The sequence below is a fragment of the Hemicordylus capensis genome, chromosome 1, assembly GCF_027244095.1.
Source record: "Hemicordylus capensis ecotype Gifberg chromosome 1, rHemCap1.1.pri, whole genome shotgun sequence".
In the NCBI taxonomy this organism is placed as follows: domain Eukaryota; kingdom Metazoa; phylum Chordata; class Lepidosauria; order Squamata; family Cordylidae; genus Hemicordylus; species Hemicordylus capensis.
In genome coordinates this window covers 295,046,516-295,071,672 of record NC_069657.1, presented here as the reverse complement: position 1 = coordinate 295,071,672, position 25,157 = coordinate 295,046,516, and the positions used below count along the sequence as shown (strand labels likewise).

At 43.2% G+C, this 25,157-nt stretch overlaps 1 protein-coding gene across 4 annotated transcripts in view; it reads left to right on the top strand.

Annotated features, from left to right (window-relative positions):
- Nucleotides 1–13,310: 13,310 nt before the first annotated feature.
- Nucleotides 13,311–25,157, top strand: part of GCLC (glutamate-cysteine ligase catalytic subunit) — a 34,155-nt gene continuing 22,308 nt past the window's right edge. The window contains exons 1-2 of one of the 4 annotated variants that reach the window (XM_053286378.1): nucleotides 13,917–14,036; nucleotides 16,198–16,428. Coding sequence is in view for 1 of the 4 variants with exons in the window: in XM_053286376.1 (XP_053142351.1) it covers nucleotides 13,887–14,036 (150 nt within the window). In the remaining 3 variants the exon portion in view is untranslated. Of the gene's footprint in view, nucleotides 14,037–16,197; nucleotides 16,429–24,782; nucleotides 24,870–25,157 lie in introns of all 4 variants that reach the window. The other 3 variants (XM_053286377.1, XR_008313937.1, XM_053286376.1) reach the window with 3 other exon arrangements.

The following is a 25,157-nucleotide window of genomic DNA, read 5'->3' as shown; positions in this document are numbered from 1 at the left end:
ATGGCGACTTTTTGTAGAGTCCCACAAGAGCTGGTTAGGGTTCCTGGAACAGGGTGGGTGAGTGAGTGAGTGAAGGGGAAGGGGATGGGTGAGTGAGAGAAAGAAAGAGGGGGAGGAGGAAGACAGATGGCACAAGGTGAGTGAGAAGGTGGCACAAGGTGCGTGCCTAGAGGTGCACTGGAATCAAATCTGGCCTACCTTCTTGGTCAAGAGAGTTTGGTACCACAGGAGGAAAATCAAACTGGTCATAGATTGATCTTCTACAATCTATCCATAGTGATAGATTGATCTTCTACAATCCAGCCCTTACCTCTCAGTTTCTGGTGTTGGATTGGCCTTGAGACTGGTGGATTTTCAGGAGAAGGCATCAGAATTAGAAACACTATGGGAACTGACCTAGCTGAGTTCCCTGATGAGAGCTTTCAGTTGTCAGATCAGAGTTCCTTCATTCTGTACTGGAGAGATCATTGCATTTCTTATTTCTGTCATGATGACATTGGCTTTTTTAAAATCTCAGAGTAGTGATTCAGGATCTGAATCACTTCCTCTTAATCACCTACCGAGTTTTGTGCTGAAGGTCAAGTGTGCACTTCCTTTATCACAACATTCTTATCTTTATCTGGGGGGGGGGAATGCAAAATTAAATAAATCAGGTGAACAATTGGCTAGCAGCTTGAAATAAAAAAGCTGCTTCTTTTTAAGATTTACTATAGTAGAGATCATTGCTACAATCCTATACATACTTACTCAGGAGCAAGTCCTATCACAATCAGTGGTATTTAGTTCCAAGTACATATGCATATGATTGTACTGAAAGACTGCAACCCTATGTCTACTTACTTGGGAGTAAGTACACTAAACACTAGGGCTGTGCACTGGAATTTCCGATGCTGATGAATCTGCAGGAAAATCGCTCCCCCCCCCCTCCCTGTGTCAAGGGGAGGCATACACTCCCACTACAACCCTCCTCACACAGTTTCACACACGTTTGGTGCTATGGGGCCCTATTTAACAGAAACTAGAACCACACAGGGCTGGCCAGGAAGGCATGCAGAGTGACTGGGAAAATGTGCGGGGCCAGCTAGGAGATTGGGAAGCAATGCAAGGCTGATGTAAAGGCAGCTGGGGATAACTCTGAGAAGAACTATAGTTCCTAGCTGGCCCTGTGAAGCTTACCAACCCCCTGACCAGCCCCATATAGTTTTCTGATCTCTTCATGTGGCTTTCCAGGCAGCCCCAAATGGCTCCCTGCCAGCCCCATGAAACAGCTCTGTTTCCTGTTAAAGAGGACCCTCTGGTGCCACAAGTGTACGGAATTGCATGGGGAGGGCCATGGTGGAGGCAGACACTTCCCTGCGACACTGCACAAGTATCCCTGCAGCTTCATGAGCACAAGACGTTCCAATGTACAGCCTTACTAAACAGAGGGGCTGACAGCCAAGCTCACTTACTCATGAGTAGTCCCGTTGCAATGCTCCTTGTTTACTTTTGCAAAAAAGTGCAGCAGATTTTGCTTTAAGACATTTGGGATGTATACTTCGGATTGCTGGCTGACATCCAGACTCAGTTACTAAATTGTACTACTTGGGAGCTACTCTTAAGGGCTAAATTTCAATACAGTCGTTTCATCAAGTAGTTTAATCAGGATGTCAGCCATTAATGACAACGTAGCTAGTCCCTCTTTAACTAGACCTGCCCTACAGTTGACAGGATTGCCTAGGCCAGGCTCTGAAAGGGCTCTTGTACCCTTAAAAGGTTGCACAGAATGAATCATTTCACCAGACATGTCTTTTCCCATGAGTTCTGCAGCAATAGTGTTGCAGCAATAGGACATGTGACATAACCCTCTATAATAAAAGGCTTGAGTGTGATCCCGTGTCTTTCTTCAGCCCGTGTCTTTCTCGGCCGTTCTGGGCATGCGCGGAGCGTTCTGACGAATGACAAGAATGACGAATATTTATCACTCTTCAACCAAAGTTCTCAAAGTGGTTTACTTAGAAAAATACATAAATAAAATAAATAAATGGTCCCCTGTCTCCAAAGGGCTCACAATCTACAAAGAAACATAAGGCAGACACCAGCAACAGCCACTGGAGGGATGCTGTGCTGGGGCTGGATAAGGCCAGTTGCTCTCCCCCTGCTAAATATAAGAGAATTGCCACTTTAAAAGGTGCTTCTGTACTCAGTTAGCAAGGGTCTTGTGTGTGTGTGGCGGGGGGGGGGTCGGGAATCCATGAAGGAAAGTGCTCATTTTAAGGCTGGAAGCATGTGATCCAGTTCCTTCAATAATTGTATGTTTTACATAAATGCAATGAATTCCTTGCTTCTTAGCATCTTGTAGGCACACTCCTTTGGCTCCCTGTCTCCAAAACCCCGTAACAATGCCTATGAAATACTACAGTCAATATACATATCTCAAGAGAAAACATGTCTTCCCATACACACAGTGGTACAAAGTTCATGTCTTTACTCCATCCAACAGAACACACCTTGACAAAAAGATATACAAATAATCAAGATGCAGGAAAACCCACGCAGAGGTGCTTTTCAACTTTAGGATGTAGAAAACAGTCAGAATGTATGTATATATGTATAAACATTGCATGTTCATGCATTTCCCCTAAGTGGGGTGAACTTGCCAATAGGAACACATGCTTGCCAATATGGAAAGCATGCTGCCAATAAGGAACTATAGGAAATCCACCCTTGCCAATAGGTAACAATAGCAGATCACTCTTTGCCTATAGGCTCCAATAGAAAACTCACGCTCGCTAATAGGGAATAATAGGAGATCACTGCTTGCCAATAGAGAACAATGGGAAGCCCACACTTGCCAATAGGGAACAATGGCAAGCAGGGAACAGGAAGTTCCCTGCCTTTGGGTACACTTCCTGTTATTTCAGTCGGTTCGGGCCCAGCAGGGACGGAAAACCCGGTCTCCCTGAAATTATTTCTTCCCATGTTTGAGTAGCTAAAGCTGGCAAGCCTAAGCCCTCATTTACCCTGTCCCATACGGAATGGGTTGAGGGGCATTCCTTGACAAAATGGGCTATCTTTCCATGCACTGATGTTCTGGGGCAATTTCATTGTTTGGCTTCCTGAACCAGATAGATTTGGTGACAGCACCACCAACAGAAGTCCCATAAACCGAATGGGATTCTAGAGCATCTGAAATAATCTAAGGGAACACTCAAAACCTTTAAATACTGGGACAGTCTCTCCTTGCCCCATCTTTTTTCCTTTCTGGTGGCCACTAAACTATAATTAACTAACACAGCTATTTTTTCTGGGGTCTAAAATTAATAGCTTTCTTTAAATTATTGGGATGGCTATCATAAGTCTGCATTCCCTTGTACACCAGATACAGGAAGCTGGCTAGGGCTAAGACCGATGAAATGGACCCAAGGTGCTTCCCAGTCCCCCACAAAGCTTCGCTCCACAGGAAATCTTGCCGCTGAGAGGAAGCACCCAACCCCCCAAAAGTCTAGATACTTGTTCCTGTCTATAAACGGCACTTTGCACTGATCTACTGAAATTAAGCACTATATAAATTGAGAGAGAAGGGGCCCCCAGGGCCAGTAATGCAAAGCCTGTGCTTTCTAATATATCACTGTGCATGAGGTGGGGGTAGGGGTGGGGAAGCTGTTCCCCAAATTTAAAAATTAAGTTCTCTGCCTTCTTTAACACCGTTTCTGACAGGGGATATACCACTGCAATATTTGCTGCCATGGGGATCAAATAAATCACCTTTTTATGCAAAGGAAGAGACCATCTCTTCCATGTGCTCAAATGTTCCCTGATCTTGTTGAGCTACAAATGTCTGTTCTGAGCTCCTGCCAGATTGTTCATTGGGAAAGGGATTCCTAAAATACTTATATGTTCCAATGCCTGAACTTCAGAATTCTGCACTAATTCATCAAGACTGCAGTCTCAGAAAAGCTTGAACAGATAAGATGTTAACCTACTGCTTGCACAGTCCAACCTAAGCACTGGGCTTTTATCCAGCTTCAGCTCTGATCCAAAAGTCTGACTGTAATAATAATAATAATAATAATAATAATAATAAGAAGAAGAAGAAGAAGAAGAAGAAGAAGAAGAAGAAGAAGAAGAAGAAGAAGAAGAAGAAGATATCTATAATAACCAACAGTATTGATGATGAAATTCAGCCATCCCAGGTCCTTGGGAAGGACTCAATGTCTGGATAAAACATACCAGTCAATAACACCTGTCTGACTGTGTAAACAAGAAATAATAATTCGATTTCTATACCGCCCTTCCAAAAATGGCTCAGGGCGGTTTACACCAAGAAATAACAAACAAATAAATAAGATGGAACCCTGTCCCCAAAGGGCTCACATTCTAAAAAGAAACATAAGATAGACCCCAGCAACAGTCACTGGAAGTACTGTGCTGGGGGTGGAGAGGGCCAGTTACTCTCTCCCTGCTAAATAAAGAGAATCACCATGGTAAAAGGTGCTTCTTCGCCCAGTTAGCAGGGGCAATGAAAATAATGAAAAAACTGCAGCACCAACGGGATCTTTTCTGGTCCTTTCACTGCATCGTTAACATCTTCAGTGTGAGCCATGCCTTAAAACTGATGTAACACAGGTCAGGAAAATCCTTCAGTTCGTTTTCCTAATTGGGCTCTCCCAGGCAAGCAGATGAATACTGTTCACTGCAGAAGGCTTCCTCCCAGCTGAGGAAAGTCAAACCTACTCACAAAACTAGGGGCTATTCCTGATAAGGGCCAAAATCCGGTGGAACACAACACAAAGATGTTAATCAAGAGCTCAGGTGGCATCCCTGCTGAATCCTGGAAGCCACGGCTGCTTTCTCACCTCTCACCCATTAACCTGCAAGGTTATAGTGGTGCCCCTGTACGATGATTGTAAAAACAAAATAAATTCTTTGGGTAGTCCCCTAAACACCCCCAAAACGTGCCATAAATAAAAAAGGTCTGCAAGCATTTTAACCTTAAGAAATAATTAAACAATTTAACTAAATTCAGGCCTAGCAATTATACAAATTATTTACAGAATGCCCACAGCAAGCCGTCTGGTCTTGGCACAGACCTATGCTTCCTGGCCGAAATAATGAGCTTTACCTCCTCAAATGTTATGAGTGCTAACAAACTTTCAACCTTGCCCTGTTTGAGCACGTGGGATACTATCCAACCCCCAAGCTGGCTCTAAAAAGTCATTAATGGTGGAATTGGAAATGTCCTTTCTTTCAAACATCTTTCTATAGTATTCTGCCATGATCTCCAACATTCATTCAGGATCGATTTGTACAGGGCTTTCCGAGTCAGCCCTCAGCCCTTGAACAACCACATGGGTCCTCAAGGCCTTAGATGTCCCCCAGTCCTCTGGTTCAAAGACAGGACCCCTAGACCTGAACAGTTTATGTTCTAGTCTCTGTTTCCTTCTACCGGTCTGAAAGGTCTTCTTGATCACCCATGCATGATCGAGTTCTGATTTGGCCTTTGAGGAGCACACAGTTGCCTTCACCCTAAGTCTTAAAACTTCTTAACACAGTTGCCTTCACCTAAGTCTTAAAACTTTTGGGAGTGCCCAATGGTACGAACCAACTTCAGTGTTATAGTCAACAGCAGCCGCTGCTGACATGTTTCTTAAGATGGTGTTAAGATGGTGTCTCTAAGACTCCTGCCAATCAGAAAGATTGGTGGCAGTCAAAGGATAGCAATTCAAATTGCTATCCTTCATTGGCATCACCAATGAAGAAGCAAGTCTATCCTTAAAAACCGGGTAAGTCAAAAGTTTAGGCTGAAGCCTCCCAAACAGCCTCCCCATCTGCCATAAAGTTCCCATGGAAAAACTCAAAGCAAAAACCAAATGATCAGACAAGACTAATTGGCAGGACTAGACCTTTAGTGCAGCTGGTGTATTGATTCTACTATAACCCTGAGAATGCACAAAAGTAAAACGAGAACAGAAGTAAAATGAGACATCCTACTTTGAATCTCAATTGGCATTTATGGTCTTCCTATTGTTCCCTATTGGCAGGGGTAGGTTTCCTATTGGCAAGAGTAGTCTTCACATAGTTCCCTATTGGCAAGCTTGGTCTTGTTCATTGTGCCCTATAGGCAAGTGTGGATCACCTATTGCTCCCTATTGGCAAGAGTAGGTTTCCCATTGGTCCCTATTGGCAAGAGTAGCTTTCCCATTGGTCCCTATTGGCAAGAGTAGGTTTCCTATTGGTCCCTATTGGCAAGCATAGTTTTCCTATTGGACCCCATTGGCAAGCAATGATCTCCTATTGCTCTCTATTGGCAAGCATGGATTTACTCTAGTTCCCTATTTGCAAGCATGGGTTTCTTATTGGTTCCTGATAGCAAGCATGTTTTTCCTATTGCAGTGATCTCGTATTGTTCCCTTTTGGCAAGTGCAGGCTTCCTATTATTCTGTATTAGCAAACGTAGGCTTCATTCCCTGTTAGCAAGTGCAGGCTTCCTATTGTTCCCTATTGGCAAAAGTGGTCTCCCCATTGATCTCCATTGGCATGCGTAATCTTTCCATTTATCCCCATTGGCAAGTGTGAGCTTCCCATTGATAACTATTGGCAAGTGTGATCTTCCTATTGTCCCTATTGGCAAGTGTCCATTACCCATTGGACTCTATTGGCAAGCACGGGCTTCCTATTGGTCCCTGTTGGCATGCATAGGTTTCTTATAGGTCCTTATTGGCAAGCGTGGGTCTCCTATTGGCAAGCAGTGATCTTCCCATTGTTTCCTATTGGCAAGCATGGGCTTCCCATTATTCCCTATTTATTATCCATCTATCTATCATATTTATATACCACCTAACATGTACAACCTAGGTGGTGTACATAAGTAAAAATACAAGTATAAAACATGATAAAATTATGAAAACAATTTAAGATATAAAACAGAATATCTAAATTAAAAGCCTGAGAAAACAGGTATGAAGGATGTTTTTTAAAATAACCAGAGATGGTGAAGCTCTAATTTTGATAGGGAGTACATTCCAGAGTCCAGGGCAACCACAGAGAAGCAGTCACCAAACAAGCCGGTGGTAACCATAACCAGACCTCCCCAGATGATCTTAATAGGTGGGAGGGTTAATGACAAAGGAGGCACTCTCTTAAATAAATGGATACTTCACAAATGTCCTGGAATAGAAAGAACATACTGCAGAAGGGAAAGTATATGTGTCACAAAAAGGAGTCTCAATATTGGGCTGGAAACATCACAAAGATCTATGGGTTGTGTTAAACCCAAATAGCACAGAACCCATATTACAGATGTTGGAGCATCCATATGCTGATTTCTCGGATGTTTTTGCTGATATTCCTGGCACTGCCATACATTTCAAACATAAAATTTAGATGAAGGCAAATGCAATATCTGTACAACACGAAGTTGGGAACATATCCATAGCACTAAGCCAACCACTGAAAGAGAAGCTCTTAAGACTACAGTGTGTTGACATTACAGAACCTGTTCATGCATCAGAAGGGGTCTCTCCCATCGTTCTTGTATAGAAATCAAACAGTACACTTTGTATGTGCATCAATTTAAGAGATGTGAATTCCAACAAGGTAGTGGATTGTCATCCACTACCCAATATCAGTGAAATGCTGCTTACTCTGAAAGAGGCTTCAGTGTTCACAGCTTTGGACTTGTCTCTGGCCTGTCATCAAATTCCTCTGCTCAAAGGTTCTTGCAAATACACAGCCTTCATTACCCCAGAGGCATTAGCCTCTGCAACTTCGGTATTTCAATGAATGATGAATGTAATTTTTGGGACTGCAGATGGCATCACTTACTTTCAGGATGACATTTTAGTGTCTGGCAAAACCATTGAGGAGCATGATGTTAAACTGACAGAAGTCTTATGAAACCTCAACACAGTCTTACTATCTCTGCAGATAAATGTTAGTTTTGCACACACTCTCTGACGTACTTGGGTCACACAATATATCAGAGTGGGGTATATCCCAAAACAGACTTTGTGAAAGCTATTTGGAAAGCCACACAAGGATTCACTTCAGTCATTTTTAGGACTCTGTGAGTATTACTCTAATTTGCCTCCAAAGTTGCTCCATTGCTTCTGCTTTTTAAAAAGAATGTTGTATTTAACTGGAATGTATCCTACAAGGCTAGTTTTTAGACTCTCAAATTGGCCATTGCTAAAAGCCCTGCTCTCACTTCTTTTGACACCAACAAGCACAATACTGTAACCACTGATGTGTATGAATATGGTTTGGGTGCTGTCTTGACCCAGCTAAAAGGGGACAGGGAAGCCTTTGCTTCCAGAGTGCTTATTGCTTCAGAGAAGATGTATTCTGTCATTGGAAAAGAAGCTCTAGCAAGTTTCTGGGCAGTGAAACACTTCATACTTACTTGTGAGGCAGAAAATTCACATTACAGTCAGACTATAAACCCCTATCTGCTTTACTACTCTGGGATCAAGTCGGGCAACCCCAAGAATAGCCAAATGGATCACCAGACTTATGGATTTTGATTTCCATGTGGAATATCTTCCAGGTCCTTGGAATACAAATGCAGATTGCTTATCTCAACTTCAGCTACCAGGCCAATAGGAGATTCCAGAAGAGGATGAAGAAATAGTAATTGCACAAATAGCTTCATCCACTCATCAAATGATTTATTTATTAGTTTTAATCAGTACATTTCTATACTGCCCTATACAAAAATGTCCCTGGTCGGTTCACAATCTAAAAACCATTAAAACATTAGCACGCTTAAAACAATTTATAAATACAGATAAAATCGTTAAAACCTGAAGCTTAAAACTATGAACCAAAAGCCTGGCTAAAGAGGTATGTTTTTAGGTTCTTCTTAAAAACGTTCGGAGAAGGGGAAACTCTAATTTCATTAGGAAGTGCGTTCCAGAGTCCAAGGGCAACTGTAGAAAAGGCAGGGTTTTGAGTCACCACCAACTGAGCCAGTGGCAACTGGACCACAATAGACTTCGCCAGATGACCTTAATAGACAGAGGGGTTGATGAGAAATGGACGTAGCTGGTGAATCAGTTGAAGCTGACAGAAAGCACTCCTGGCCACTTTCGATCTGAGGAAACAGGGAGAGGTTTGGGTCCAGAAGTACTCCCTGACTACGTACCTGCTCTCTCCAGGACTGCAACCCTGTCCAGAATAGGCAGATGTATATCACTTCCTAAGTCTTGCCCTCTCACAGTGAGTACTTCTGTCTTGCTTGGATTCAGCTCAGATTGTTCTTCCTCATCCATCCCATTACCACCTCCAGGCAGGCATTTAGATAAGTTAGGTGATTTCCTGATGAAGTTGACATGGAGAGATAGATTTGAGTGTCATCAGCAAACTGAAATCAGTCCCCTGATAATCTCTCCCAGCAGTGTCATGTAGATGTTAAAAAGCATTGGAGACAGTATGGAGCCTTGTGGGACTTGTTTTGTTCTTGTTTTGAAGAGCAACAGTCTCCAAGCGACACCATCTGGAACCTACCAAAGAGGTAGAAGCAGAACCACTGCAAATTCATGCCTCCCACTCCCAACCCAGGCACCCCTGAAGGATACCATGGTCGCTGAGATCCAAAAGAACCAAGAGTCACACTTCCCTGTCAATTCCTAATTGGAGACTATCAAACAGGCTGACCAAGCCTGTCTCAACCCCAAGCTCAACCCCAAGCCTGCTCGAAAGCCAGTTGGAAATGGGTCCAGATGATCCACTTCTATACCACTCAAGGCAGCCTGGAGCTGAGATGCCACCACCCTCTCAATCACTTTGTCCAACCATGGGAGGTTGGAGACAGTTCTATAATTGCCTAATTCTGAGGAATCCAATGCAGGTTTCTTTAAAAGAACACTGGGAACATCCCAGTGTTCCCTGTAACAGGGATTTCCAGATGTTGTTGATTACAACTCCCATTATCCACAGCCAAAGACCATTGCAACTGAGGATGCTGGAAGTTGTAGTCAACATCACCTGGAAATCCCTGCTACAGGGAACACTGATCCTGCCCCCAATTTAACTGCACAGGAGGAACTGCTGGACACTTCCACAGTAGACTCTGCGGTAACTGTAGAGTGTAGTTCAGTTCGAATACAAGACATTTTATCCACACAAAAATCATTAAAACCATCACAACAGGTAACTGATGGATCCAAATACTCATTCAGGGGAGGAGGGGTATACAGGTGAAACTCGGAAAATTAGAATATCGTGCAAAAGTCCATTAATTTCAGTAATGCAAATTAAAAGGTGAAACTGATATATGAGACAGACGCATTACATGCAAAGCGAGATAAGTCAAGCCTTAATTTGTTATAATTGTGATGATCATGGCGTACAGCTCATGAAAACCCCAAATCCACAATCTCAGAAAATTAGAATATTACATGGAACCAAGAAGACAAGGATTGAAGAATAGAACAATATCGGACCTCTGAAAAGTATACAGTGTACTGTGCTTGATTGGCCAGCAAACTCGCCTGACCTGACCCCACAGAGAATCTATGGGGCATTGCCAAGAGAAGGATGAGAGACATGAGACCAAACAATGCAGAATTGCTGAAGGCCGCTAATGAAGCATCCTGGTCTTCCATAATACCTCATCAGTGCCACAGGCTGATAGCATCCATGCCACGCCGCATTGAGGCAGTAATTGCTGCAAAAGGGGCCCAAACCAAGTACTGAATACATATGCATGCTTATACTTTTCAGAGGTCCGATATTGTTCTATTCTTCAATACTTGTCTTCTTTGTTCCATGTAATATTCTAATTTTCTGAGATTGTGGATTTGGGGTTTTCATGAGCTGTACGCCATGATCATCACAATTATAACAAATTAAGGCTTGATTTATCTCGCTTTGCATGTAATGCGTCTGTCTCATATATCAGTTTCACCTTTTAATTTGCATTACTGAAATTAATGGACTTTTGCACGATATTCTAATTTTCCGAGTTTCACCTGTATACTACCACTCTCACAACCCTAGACAACTCTGCTGGACATAAGCTTGCAAAAGCAATACAGGCAGAAAAGAACTGCTTCTTTGCTGCACGCATTGCCAGAGCATAGATCTTCAAATGCACTCTGTGTTGTAATCTGTCGGATTCGAGCCGAGTCTTTCTCCACTTGTGCTCAAGCCACATACCTTTCTGAATGGAAAGCGGCCCTTAGTGCTGATCAAGTGCTTACGGAACTTAAACCTTATAATAACTAATGGATGGCCAGGCAAAAACAAGGTACCTGAACCTTACAAGCAAACCTGCAAGCAAACTTGCATGTAGCGAGTGAGCTGTCTCTTCTCTATGAGGTGGTGCCAACCTCCTTAGACTCAAGAGTGATCAAAATTGCCTATGAAGGTCACCTGAGCATGAGCTTAACTAAAACGAATCAGAGAATGTTTTTGGTGGCCAGGTATGAACAAACACATTGAAAATGTAATTTGGCACTGTATGGCTTGTGCTGTGTCTGACAAATCACAGAAGACCATTGACTCCAGCAGAGTATCCCAATGGTCCCCATGGAAAACTTGCTCTGGATATCATGGGTCCTTTTGATGACCAACCTGCAAGGCAAATATTTATTATACTGATGGTGGATTACTATTCTAGGTGGCCAGAAGTTTCATTTGCTGACAACATTACTACAAACAAGGTGATCCAGTTCATGGCTGCAGTTTTTGCGAGGGAAGGGCTTCCTAAAGAACTAGTAACAGACAATGGGATACAGCTAACCTCATTTGAAATGAAGTAATACTTGCATGACCATGGGATAAAACACAAGATCCTTTCCTTGTACTATCCTCAAGGGAATGGCTTAGTGGAAAGAATGAACAGATTAGTGAAAATGAGAAAGGGATGCTCCCAATATTCCCAAATTTTGGGTTGACCCAAACAAATTGACCCAAACAAATAATCAAAATCTGAGGATCATATTGGATGATAGAAATCATATTGGACGATGGAAAGAAATTGAACAGTTTTAGACTTTCCAGGATGCATATTATTAGACAAGAGGGAGGGAAGGGAGTCTGATCTCAAGAGAGGAACTGAGGAGGAATTTGATCTTGCCTCTAGTTTTGACCTTGCAGATGAGACTGATGAAAAGTGATGGACAATTCTCAGTACCAGAAGACCAAACAGCTCCTGTGCCCAAGAACCCAGAACTTAGGATAAGTGTGTGTGCCAGGAGACCACTCAAAATACTTCAAAACTGTGTCACTAGATTTTAAATCAATTCAATATTTGCTTGTTATAAAGGAGGAGAATGTGTTGCATTCTATCAAGTAATATTTTGGTGTGTAGCTGAGAAGTTTGTCCCAATGGGGATCTTGTAGAGGGCATGGGGTGGGGGTGGAGTAAGAAAGGAAAGGAGAGGAGGAAATGAACAACAAATATTTATATCACTTTTCAATGAAAGTTCCCAAAGCAGTTTACACTAAGAGAGAGAGAGAAATAAATAAATAAATAAGTAAATAAGTAAGATGGATCCCTGTCCCCAAAGGGCTCACAGTCTAAAAAGAAACGTAAGACAGACAACAGCAACAGTCACTGGAGGTACCGTGCTTGGGATGGATAGGGTCAATTATTATTTATTTGTTTATTCAATTTCTATACCGTCCTTCAAAAGATGACTCAGGGCAGTTTACACAGAGAAATAACTAATAATTAAGATGGATCCCTGTCCCCAAAGGGCTCACAATCTAAAAGAAACATAAGATAGACACCAGCAACAGTCACTGGAGGTACTGTGCTGGGGGTGGAGAGAACCAGTTACTCTCCCCCTGCTAAATAAAGAGAATCACCACTTTTAAAAGGTGCCTCTTTGCTCAGTTAGCAGGGGTTACTCTTTACATAAGTTTTTAGTTAAATCTACTTTTCTTTGTTTATATGAGGGAAGCAGCTATAAAAGCGCATTTCCTCTTGCTCTTTGTTGGCAAGCGTGTTCTTATATCACAGATTTCCTACAGTCCCCTATTGACAAGCATGGATTCCCTATTAGCAAGCAGGGGTTTCATTTTGTTTCCTATGGGCATTCTCAGGTTCCCTATTTGCAAGTAGTTTAATATCACCCTCCCCCGAATAAGCACTCAAATCAACGCAGGCTTCTACTTGCAAAATTTGGCAAGCACAACCGCTGAGAAGGCGGGCCCTCCCTTTTCAAGTGGGGGGTGGGTGCGGAAGCGCAGGCGGAGAGAGCAGGGTCTCTCCTGTCAGTCACCCCTTCCTGAAGTCGGCAAAGAAGAAAGCCTGAAAGCGGAGGAAATGGGAGGCGGGGGCGGAGAAAGTGCTGAGTCACCGTCTGACGCATTCATACGCCCCTCCTCTCTTCTTCCCCCGCTATCTCTCTCTCGCGCGCGTGTGTGAAAGAGAGCGAGGAAGCGCGCGCATATCCACATTCGCAACTCTCGCTTTCCTCCGATCACGTGCCACGCCGCCGCCGCCGCCGCTCCTGCCGAGACGGTCATCACAAGCTGATAGTCCCAAGAGGAGAAGCAACCGACACTGCCGACCTTTTCGGTGCTCTCCTGCTTCCGCCACAACCTGAAGACGCGGTTGGGGAGGCAGCGGTGGCGGCGGCTCTGTCTCTAGTTAGCAGGAGGAGGCGGTGGTGCCGTAGCAGCTGCAAATAAAAGGGTCGGCAGCAAAGAGAAGGTCGGCTGTGGGGAAGACAAGGAAGCTCAAGCTGGTCGCGAGGCTCTGCTGAGTCCCCCCCCACCCCCCTCCGCGCGCATGCATTGATCGCCTCCGCGGGTGGCTTCTTTTGCCTTCCCGCCGCCTGGAGTACTTCTCCGTGGTGCTGCTGCTGCTAGACCGTTTCCCCTCCACAGTTGCAGCCGCTGCCTCGCTTTCTCTGCCTCCCCCCCCCCTTTCTCCCCGCACAGACCTTTGGGCTATGGGGCTCCTGTCGCAGGGCTCCCCGCTGACTTGGGAGGAGACGCAGCGGCACGCAGAGCACGTGCGTAAACACGGCATTCTCCAGTTCCTGCACATCTACCGAGCCGTCGGAGAAAGGCACAAGGACGTGCTGAAGTGGGGGGACGAGGTGAGTGGCAGAGAACTGGGGCTGCGCGGGGAGCCGTCAAGCTCTTCGTGGGTAGGCCCGCGATGCCGTTGTTAAAAACTTGCAGTACGACTTGTACAACACCCCTGGGAGGTGGGCCGCTATTTCCCTTGCCGTACAGATAGGCTAGTGGGGCTCAGGCGAGAGGGAGGCAGGTGTCTGGTGCAGTAGTGTGAACCTGTGCATGAATCCGAAGCGAGAACCGTGCGTTGACTTGATTCCTTATTAAGGAGTATAGACCTTTCGGCTAGGGTTGTAAACCCTGACTGAAGTTCAGTTTCTGGAGGATTTCTCTCCACCTTAAGACTTCTCAAAACATCAAGCTTTTAAAAATTCTTCTACGATTCCTTTCAGTAGTCACCAAGGAGCTTGATGCTGATTCTTGGAGATTCCAGGTTAATGCTATGGGGTTGGTAACCCTACTACTTTCATGTGTTTTGAGTGTAAAACCTATGTTGGCTTGGAGAATCTTCTGAATTAAAGGTCTGCCTTACACTTTCTGTTGCATATTAACACATCTGTTGGTCTGTTGCAGCAACAGCACCATAAAAATTAACAGATATCTTGATACTAAAGGTCACTCGATTATACTCCATAGAAGCTTGTTTCAATAAACTGGTTGTATTTACTTCAAAGCACCTACTTTAGGATGCCTTGAGACTATCTGCTCTTCATGACTGAGGCATCCCAGACTAAAAGGTTTTCTTGGCATTACTTATAAAGGTGTCCTTCATCTTAAGTGGCGCAGCAGGGAAATGCTTGACTAACAAGCAGAAGGTTGCTGGTTCGAATCCTCTCTGCTACTATATCAGGTAGCAGCAATATAGGAAGACGATCATCTCACACTGCGCTGCAGGAGGCAATGGTAAATTTCTCCTGTATTCTACCAAAGAAAACCACATGGCTCTGTGGGCGCCAGGAGTCGAAATCGACTTGATAGCACACTTTAAGCTTTACTTCCTTGGGCCTGCTCCAGCAGGGCTGTTCTTATGCAAAGCCCATCTAGGCCAGCATCCTGTGGCCCACCAGATGCTGCTGAGAAACCCACAGGCAGGACCTTAGGGCATGCCCTCTCTCCTGCTGTTACTCCTCTGCAACTGGTATTCAGAGGCAGACTGCCTCTGAGGCTGGAGGTGGCCTATAGCCCCTCAGACTGGTAGCTGTTCATAGACCTCTTTTCCAGGTTGTTGGCTGTCACCATATCTTGTAGCGGAGAATTCCACAGGTTGATTATGCCTTGTGTGAAAAGGTACTTCTTTTTGTTGGTCCAAATTTATTGACAATCAATTTCATGAGATGACCCCTGCTTCTATTGTTATGCAAGAGGGAGAAAAATTTCTCTCAATCCACTTTTTCCAGACCATTCATTATTTTATAGGCCTCTATCATGTCTCCCCGCAGTCATCTTTTTTCTAAACTAAAAACCACCAGGTGCTTTCACATGTAGAATGTATGAGAGAGATTACTTTAGGCTTATAACTTCCCAAACTGCAGCTATTAGGTATAAAGCTTTTTTTAACTTATGATTTATATTTGCTAGTGGTAAGCTAATGATAATTGGATATACTGAGGACAGTCTTCCTAGATATGATGCTTCATAATAACAGAAAGAACATCATATATTAGTGGTTTGTACGTGTTAAACCTGTTCTTTTTTGACCAGTGCTCTCGCAGGTTCCACAGTAGAAAGTGTGTGTGCGTGCATACATTCTCTCTCACACACGCAATGGCAATTAATTAATGCCTGTTTTAAACTTTTTTTAAGGCCAATCCTTGAATTATTGGGGAATTAGTACACAGCTGGCATGTGGCTCATGAGGACTGGATGCTCTAAATGCATACATTGCATGAGGAGGCTTCATATACATATTCTCCAAGAGGGCTTGTGCACCCGCTAAGCACTGGATGAGTGGCAGTTTTTATGGATTACAAATTTCTTCAGTACTCTGAGAGTTCAGCAGCTACCTTTCCTGATGATGAATCATTTTAATGGAGACATTTTACATTTTGATGGTGTGAAAATTGCAAACTTGAATGTACGCATTACTTATGAAAATGCTTTAGACGAGTGTAGGTAGTTAGAGCAGAACTTGGAGACCACATGTTGTAAAGCATTTTCTAATGACACTTTTCTTCCTTGAAGGTTTCAAAGAGTTTACACAAAGCTTTTCAGTTGTAGACACTGAAACTGCCTGTATTTGAAGAAGACTTAAATATTTGATGTGATCCTCTCAGTTGGCCCTCTTTAGTGTCCCGGGCCCTGGTGTAATGTGTGGTGCCTGGGCCTGTAGGAGGACCTTCTCTGGGGCATCTCCTCTTCTTTGGAATGTCCTTTCCCCCAGATTCGTTCAGCCTCCTCCTTAGCAGCTGAAAGGTAGGCGATTCTTAAGACCTACCTTTTTCTCCAGGCTTTTTGCCCTTTAAGATGATGATAAATAATATTTTAAGAAGTTGTTCGCCACTGAGAGTCTTTAGAGGATGTGGTATACAATACATTCTAAATAAATAAATAAATGTGCTGCCATCAAGTAGTTCTGTTTTTGTAGCCCACTGTGTATCAAACACTTCTGTTGTTTGATGGTCCTTGTTGAAGGCATGAGGTTGTTGCAGATGCTAGAAGTGTGCTCAAGAATTTAAATGTGTCTTAAACAATTCAGTAACTTTTTGTTATTAAATTTGCTATATAACCTTTATAACAGACATTCCTCTGATAATTACTTTGCACATTTTAAGAGGGTGCTTTCATAAGGCATCTCCAGGCTTGTGATGCCTGGGGTCATGGTACCTTCCCGAAAGTGAAGAAGATTGCCCATAAAAAGCTGTTAGGTTGAATTGCATCCAACCCCCTCTTTTGTCAGTAGCTTTTAAAAAAATCAAACTATGTAGCTCAGCTACACAAGTGAAGATGAGTACTAACAACTAACTTCATAATCATTCTCAAGAAAGGAAGATAATGTAGAGATTAGTATTAAAACAGTGCCTATATGTCCTTCTACAGTTTTGCTATATAAAATATTTTGAAAAGAATTTGCCAGATTTGTCATTCTTGGAGGCATATTGGAGAACAGTGATGCCAAGGATATAGCATGTTAATTTCTCTGCATGTTTATTGCATGATTACTTGATGCATCTTGCACTCCAGTGAACCAAGTTCCTAATGAAGTGCAGGTCTTGAAAATTTGCATATATTTTCAATATGCAAAATATTGAAAATATTGCAAATATGGTTTTAAAACAGCTTTGATTTAATTATTAATAATTAAATATGCTAAACATTTAATTTAGCATTATTTGCATAGTAGGCAATATGTGCCTCTTCTGTTATATATATTTATTTGAGGCATATGCTAAACTGGTGGATTAAAAGTACTCCTTGGTCATAAGTTTTAAAGTGCTATGAACTTGTCATATTTGCAGGAAATACCTAGCTATTTAAATGAGATTCAAGTTTTCAAGGTCAGATAAATTGTATGTTAGTGTACTAAAAGGATTTGCTGATGTACTCTTGGAACCTCTGTCTATCATCTTTGAGAAATCCTGGAGAACAGATGGAGTTCCACAAGTCTGGAGATGATCTAATATTGTCCTGATCAGAAAGGGGGGAAATGAAGGAAATGGGGAAATTACAGACAGGTCAGTCTGAGTTCAATACCAGAGAAGATAAAAGAACAGATTATAAAACAGTATTTAATAATATAATAATGCAGTGATTGGTAGAAGCTAGTATGGATTTGTCAAAAAAAAAAATTACAGATTAACCTTCTCTCTTGCTTCCCCCCCGCCCCCGCCACTTCAGTTGAGTTAATAGTTGAGTGGATTGTGGGAATGCTAATTTATCTTGAGTTTAGCCAAGCATTTGACAGTTTGTCGTGATATTTTGGTTAACAAGCTGGTCACATTTGGGCTAGGTGACACCATTGTGTGAATTCACAATTGGATGGAAAACCATACCCAGTTCTCATTAATGGCTCCTGATTGAGCTGAAGGGAGGTTTTGAGTTGGATGCCATAAGGCTTTGTCCTGTTCCCAACAATTCATTCAAGCCACTGATAAAAAAAATGCTGAAGGGTAGGGCTGTGCACAGGCTCCGAATCTGGACCAGCCTGCAGACCGGAGAACCAGTTCGGCCGGAATGAAAACTGGTCCAGTGGTTTGAGGGGGTACCGGGGGGGGGGTGTGCAGTGGTACCTTTAAATGTAAAAACATGGGTCCTTACCAGCGTGACCACTGCTCCAGGCAGCTTCCTGCAGCAGCGACACTCTTCCCAGCAGCCTGCGCATGGTGGCACTGCTCAGTCACTCACCTTGCCCGTGCACGGAGGCCAGATGTGATGGAGCTGCACCACCGCCATGTGCTGGCTTCTGGGAGAAGCGCTGCCACAGCAAGAAGGTGCCTGGAGCAGCAGTCATGCTGGTAAAGACCTACATATTTACATTTCAAGATGCTGCTCACTGCCACCCCTGCCAGCACCATCTCAAACCACCAAACCAGTTCGGACCGTGGACAGGTCTGAATTCAGGCCAATACTCAAAATACAGTCCATGCATACCCCTACGAGAGGGAATCCTTATCAAATCTGCATGTGATACACACCTAGGAGAAGATGACAATTCAGCATGACCTTTATAGAATGGAAAACTGGGCTGAAAATAACAGCATGAAATTCAGAGATGATTACAAAGTTTGGTGTTTAAGCAAAAAGGGGGAAAGCAAATGTGCAGAAATAGGATGTGGGATACCGTGTCTGGGAATAGTATGTGATTTCAGGCTTGCAATTGATCACAGGTTGAACACAAGTCTAGTGTGGCGCAGCTGTAAAATAAGCTAATGGGAATTTGTTGTTGTGCTGTCGAACCAATTTCGAATCCTGGCGACCACAGAGCCCTGTCATTTTCTTTGGTAGAATACAAGAGGGGTTTAGTCTGGGAATCATACCAGCGGGGATTCGAACTGGCAACTTCTTGATCACTAGGCAAGTTACTTCCCCACTGCACTATTAGGTGGCTTAGGCTGCATAAATAGAACCATAGTTTGCAAGTCACAGGAAATATTTCCAGTGTGCTTTGCACTAATCAGATCTCTTGAGTATTGTGTCAAGTTCTGGGTGCTTTGCTTCAGGAAAGTTGAACAGTTTTTAAAACTGTTTTATGTTTTATATGTTAATTTATACACTGTCTGGATATTTCTATATCAGGCGGTATATAGGAATACAATAAATAAGATGTAGACAAACCGGAGGGCAGTTTGGAGAGCAGTGAAGATTGTCAGAGGTAGAGGTCTGAAAATCAAGCCTTATGAGGAAAAGGTTGAAGGAATTGTGCATGTTTAATCTGGAAAAGAGGAGACTGAGGGTGACATGATAGCACTCTTCAAATACTTGAAGGACTGTCTCATAGAAGGCAAAGACTTGTTCCCTGCTGCCTTTGAGGGCAAGACTAGCTCTGCTTGGCTTCAGTTACAGCCTTGTTAGCTCCCCAAAGCAATTTGCCCCACTCCATGTACCTGCTTGCTTAATGGTGCAGGGTGTGTATGTGAGCTTTTTGCTGCTGCAGCTTTAACAACTTTCCTAGTTCCTGCCTTTTTAAAGTTTAGAATGAAGTGGACATGACACAAAGATAGCAATTGGCAGCAGCTGGCTGCCAGAATGCTCTTGGTGTTCCAAGGTGCTATTTAAGCCACTACTGTAATTGAAAGGGCTCCCTGCTGCAACACTACCACCCAAGGAAAAATTCCTGGTCACCAGTGGCACAGGTGAATGGCTGGGGACATGTCTGATCTGCATCTAAGGCTTATAGTTTTAATTTAGCATTGAAATTGAGTTTTTCTTTAAAAATCTTGAAAATATATGTCCCCTTTAAATTTTGCATTTGGCAACTTTCAATTTCCTTTTCCTCTTTGAAAAATGTTTTTACAGTAATATCCAGTTACTTTGCCACTGCAGTCTGAAGTAAAACAACTTTAAAGTTAAATAATTCTGTCATAAAATTGTGAGACTTATTAAGTTTTTTCTTCAGCAGTTAAGTCTTTCTTCCACATCCCTTCCAAGAGTTCAGTGACTTAAATTCATTTTTGTTCAAAGTACTGGCTACATGCAGAATACTGTCATCGTGGCGGAAAAGTATTTTCCATTAAGCAAGGTGGAAGCCATAATTCCCAGCAATTCCTTCCTTTTGCAGTCCCCTGTCCCTTCCCAATGTTCCTGAAGGTTGGGGGGAACATTAGGAAATGTTATTTGGAAAACCGGGTGGCTGCAAAATATTAGCAAAAATTGCTCTTTCTCCTCCTGTCCCTTGTGCATATAAACACTTTTCTGTCAGTGCAACGCAAGTCTGAATGTTGCTCACTGTTCTGGCACTTGCTCCAGGGATTCTTTGATGCATTGTGTGAAGGTTGTAGGTAAAATGCTTGGTTTTTGTGACTTGCATTTCCCTTTTTGGTGCTTCTCTGTCATTACTAACACTTCCACTGTTGACAAGATGTGCTTATCAATCCTTTGTCTTCAGAATGCAGATGGCATCCAGTTTTCTCTGTCGTTTCCATCTTCTGCTCCTGGAGAGGCAGAGGAAATGGCTGGGGACAGTTTTAGGTTAGGTGAGGGTTAACCAACTGAAGCTTGATACAGATAAGATGGGGTGCATTTGGCCGAGGGTTCTGGTGCTTCTAAGTGCCCTTTGGGTAGGGTTTTTTAAAATATATCTAAGCTATACGGCTCTAAAACTTAAGACAATATATAAACATGAATATTAAAACTGATACATAGTGACATCCATTAACCATCCTTCCAGATATGTAAATAATTAAATGGAAGAGAATAACTGAAATTATCTTGATTTGTGAACAGAATAAAATCTGACCATATCATGGAAAAAATCATTAGAATTAGCTTGACCGACTCGGAGACGAATAATATGGGTCAGTTTTTCAGATATGGCAATATGCCACATAGACTGATACCAAGAAGACATTTGTTCACCAAGGCATTTAATTAGACTTACAGTTTTTAACATTGTGTTAAATGTGAAATTAACACATTTAACTGTTTTATTGTAAACCACCCAGAGACATAGGTTTTGGGTGGTATATAAATAAATGTGTAGCAGATTACAAGCCTTTGTCTCAGAGCAAGCCCACATGAGGGGAATTAAAATGCTGAATCATCCCCTCTATGCTTCCCAGACAAAGGCTTCTCCCAAAACCTTCCTATAATCTTGGTAGGATCTAGGCTGCTGCCACCACCACCTAATTATCGACAGAGTTTAAGTCCTTTTACCCCTGGGCTTGGGTGGAAATCCCAGGCAAAAACTCCTTTTTTCTACTCGAAGAGTATACAAAATCCTTCCATGTGCAAGCCTACACGTGGTGAAAAAGCTGGTAGTTGCTAACGTGTGAGGCATGTTGCACAGAGAAAAAGCCCCCTTTCTTGAGTTAAAAATCAGCTCAGAGGCTTGAAAAATGCAAAGAACAAAAAGAAAAAAACTTTATTCAAAATACTACAGACAGCTTCTGTTTGAGGCTCTCTCAGTTTTTAGTTACAGGTAAAAGGAATACTCAGCAGGTTACAAGAATACTTCAAAAAGCATGCCAGATGATATTGGGGCGGCACACTTTAAAAATCATGGTTACCCAGTTGCAAAGAACAGGGATGTAAGAAAAATACAAAAGCACCTTTAGTTTACAGAGTCATTTGCAACGCCCTAGCTGGATGGGCACAGGCTTAGCTTAGTTACTTTACAGGTAAACAATAGAATGGTTTCAGGGAAATGCAAAGCACACGAAAGAAAATAAGTCTAACACACAGTCTGACTAAACAAACTTTTCCCTAGACTAACTTCCAGAAGCTCAAAGACCCTGGCTTCCTTCTTGAACTCCCCGGAACATGCTAGAGGATTCAAGTCCCCTGTCCTCCTGGCTTTCCTCAGACCTGCAGAGAGATATTCCTGCAGCTCATGGCCACATGTTCTCCTCATGGCTCTCTAGGTCCCACCCACCTGATGTCCTGGTTGGCTGATCCTTGGAGTTCACCAGCGTGTCGGGCAGGGTTCACTTCCAGTTACTCCTTGTGGGAGAAGAGGAGCTGGTCAGTGACTGAGCACTACAATATGTACTACTGTTCTGTGGTTGTTCATTTCAAGGAACAGATGCAGCTGGTGTATTAGCTGAAGCTGATAGAAAGCACCTCTGCCCACCACCCTCAGCCTGGGACATCAAGGAGAGGTTTGGTACCTCATTCTTATATGAATTCAGTTGCCATTGGTTATCTCTTATCCAGCCCATCACTGCCTCCTTGCAGGCATTTAGGGAGCTTATGCCTTCACCTGATGATGCTGATGTGGAGAAATAGGTTTGGGTGTTGTCAGCATATTGATAACACCCTGCACCAAATCTCCTGCTGATCACTCCCAGCGGTTTCATGTAGATGTTAAAAAGCACTGGAGACAGTACGGACCCCCTGAGGGTTGCCATATAAAACTTCAGTTTTTGAAGAGGAACAGCCTCCAAGGGACACCATCTGGAACCATGCCCATGAGGTGGGAGCAGAACCACTGCAAAGCAGTGCCTCCCATCCCTAATCTCCTCAGACATTCCAGAAGGATACTATGGTCAATAGTATCAAAAGCTACTGAGAGCTTCCAAAAGGACCAACAGTCACACTCCTTCTGTCAATTCCCAATTGGAGATCATCCATCAGGCCAACCAAGGCAGTCTCTACCCCATAGCCCACCTGAAAGCCAGTTTGAAACAGGTCTAGATAATCAGTTTCCTCCAAGACTGCCTGGAGCTGGGAGTCCACCACCCTCTCAGTTACTTGTCCAGCCATGGAAGTTTGGTGACAGTGTTCCCTCTACTGTGTGTGCATGCTCACATGTTTTTGTATGTCCACTCAGTTAATTTCAGATCTCACTCAGATTGAATGAGGAAGGCCCCGACTCTGAATGCATGTGCACGCACACTGCCTTGATACTGCCGCCCAGAACAAAACTCATTCCGCACACAGATGGAAAAAGTTAGAGAGAACATTGGTTGGTGACGGGCCTATATTTGCTTAACTCGGAGAGATCCAATTCAGGTTTCTTCAGAAGAGGTCTAATTATTGCCTCCCTTAAGACAAGAAGGCATTCTGTCCTCCCTCAGAGGAGCATTTATATCTACCACGTTTTCTACAACCGTCCCTCTGCTAGATAATATAAGCCATGTTGGACAAGGGTCAAGAAAACAGGCGGTAGGACACACCATTCCAAGCAGCTTTTCCAAATCCTCTGGAGTCACAAACTGAAACATATCCAGCCTAACCACATAATTCTGATTCAAGGGAGAAGGGGCATGTCCTAGCCTCCGAACAACTCTGCTGGATGTGAGATTGCAGATGCAGTATGAGCAGAAGAGAATCACTTTTTTGGTTATCAGTTGGCAAGTGATGACATATAGCTAGACATTTGGCCCTAATATATAGGGAATAAAGGGGAAAGATGTCCCCACTCTTCCAGGAATAAACAACTCTTGTATCCACTTATCTGTGGGCTGTGTTCACCTTAAATTTCTGTCAGCCATATTGTCTCTGCCTGCATTTTCTGTTCCTACTCCCTCCCTCTGTTCCATGCTGCTCTTGCCTGCAGCTGCTTTAAGAGTTGTGAGGTGGGCAGCGGTAGCACCATCCTCAAAGAACAAATGAAAAGCCCCAGATGATCTTTTAAAATATTAATATTAAGAAGGCAGGAGACAATAAGCATGCTTGCTTCTGTTTTTGCCAAGTGGGTGGTCCTAGGACCACCCTATAAACCAATCGTAGAGGGATTAGGCTGACTGACTCCTCAGGCAGCCAGTCGGTGTCCAGAGGGTGGGGAAGTCTTTTTCCTTTAGCTCAGGCCTGCACAATATAAGGCCCAGGGGCCGGATTCGGCCCGCAGGGACTTTTTTAACTCCCCCCCCCCCCAGGTCTCCTGCAGCAACACAGAAGCTGGAAACTGCCTTATAGCACCATCCTAGGCAAATTTTCTCAGAAATATGTTCCATGGTGTACCCAGTGAGGCTTACTCCCATGTAAACATACTGAGGATTGCAGCCTGAAAGCAACGACCATTGATTTAGGGTGAGGAGAGAACTTGGCATTTGTTTGGGGCTGGCAGGCCTTCCAGGGGCCCCACTGATTGAGCAGGGACAGGACCTATTTTCTGGCCACTATCCTTGGTTAAAACTATGAGTCCATTGATAGGGGGAATAGATCCACAAGTAACTAATAAGATTTTTAATTTTAATGTAACAATATGCTAAAAATTGACCTCGGCCCCTGCACACCAAGTTGTGGATGGTTCCGGCCCACTAGGGTATTTGAGTTGTGCAGCCCTGCTTTAGCTCCTCAGAAGAGCCCAATCACCATTTTGGTTAGAGAGCAGGTAGGCTGGCGTCTTTGTGTGTGTTTGGTCGGGAGGAATGCCATGTCTGCTTTCTCTCCCTTGCTCTCTGTTTTATATTCAAAGCATGAGGGACCATTCCCAAAATGACTTATATGACTGTAAGAGGGTCTGGTTGGGATTAGTTTACCTCTTGTAAAAAGGGGACTAAGACTATACCTTGATGACTGAGTCCCTTCAATAACAAGAGATAAAAGATTGCAGTTATTCAGTAAAGCAAGATGAAGAAAGACCTCATTCAGATTATTCAGTGTCTCAGAAGCCCTTGAGCTAAAATGAGGGTATGGAACTTGTCACAGACACCACTCTCTCTGTCCAGTTTCCAGCATAAGTTCCAGGCAGACCAAGGCAGTTTGGGACCCAAAAGCAGACCAAAATTAGGACCCAGTTCCAAGATTGCCTGGAGGTGAGCCTCTACTCAGATGCCTTATACTTCTAAAAATGCATTGTTTTGTAAGATTAATTAGTAACATGAGATGATTTAATACATGCACAGCTCTTTTCAGTGTGGTAAAAAACCTCTGTAAAAACCTCCATAAAACCTAAATAGTATAAAAGGCATGTGTGCTATTACCATGTTTTAAACTATATGAAATATTGCATTAAAAATTCTGAAGTAGAGCTTTGAGTTGATTTGAATATACCATTATATTAAATTAAATGTATTCAATCCCCCACCACCACCCAATATTTT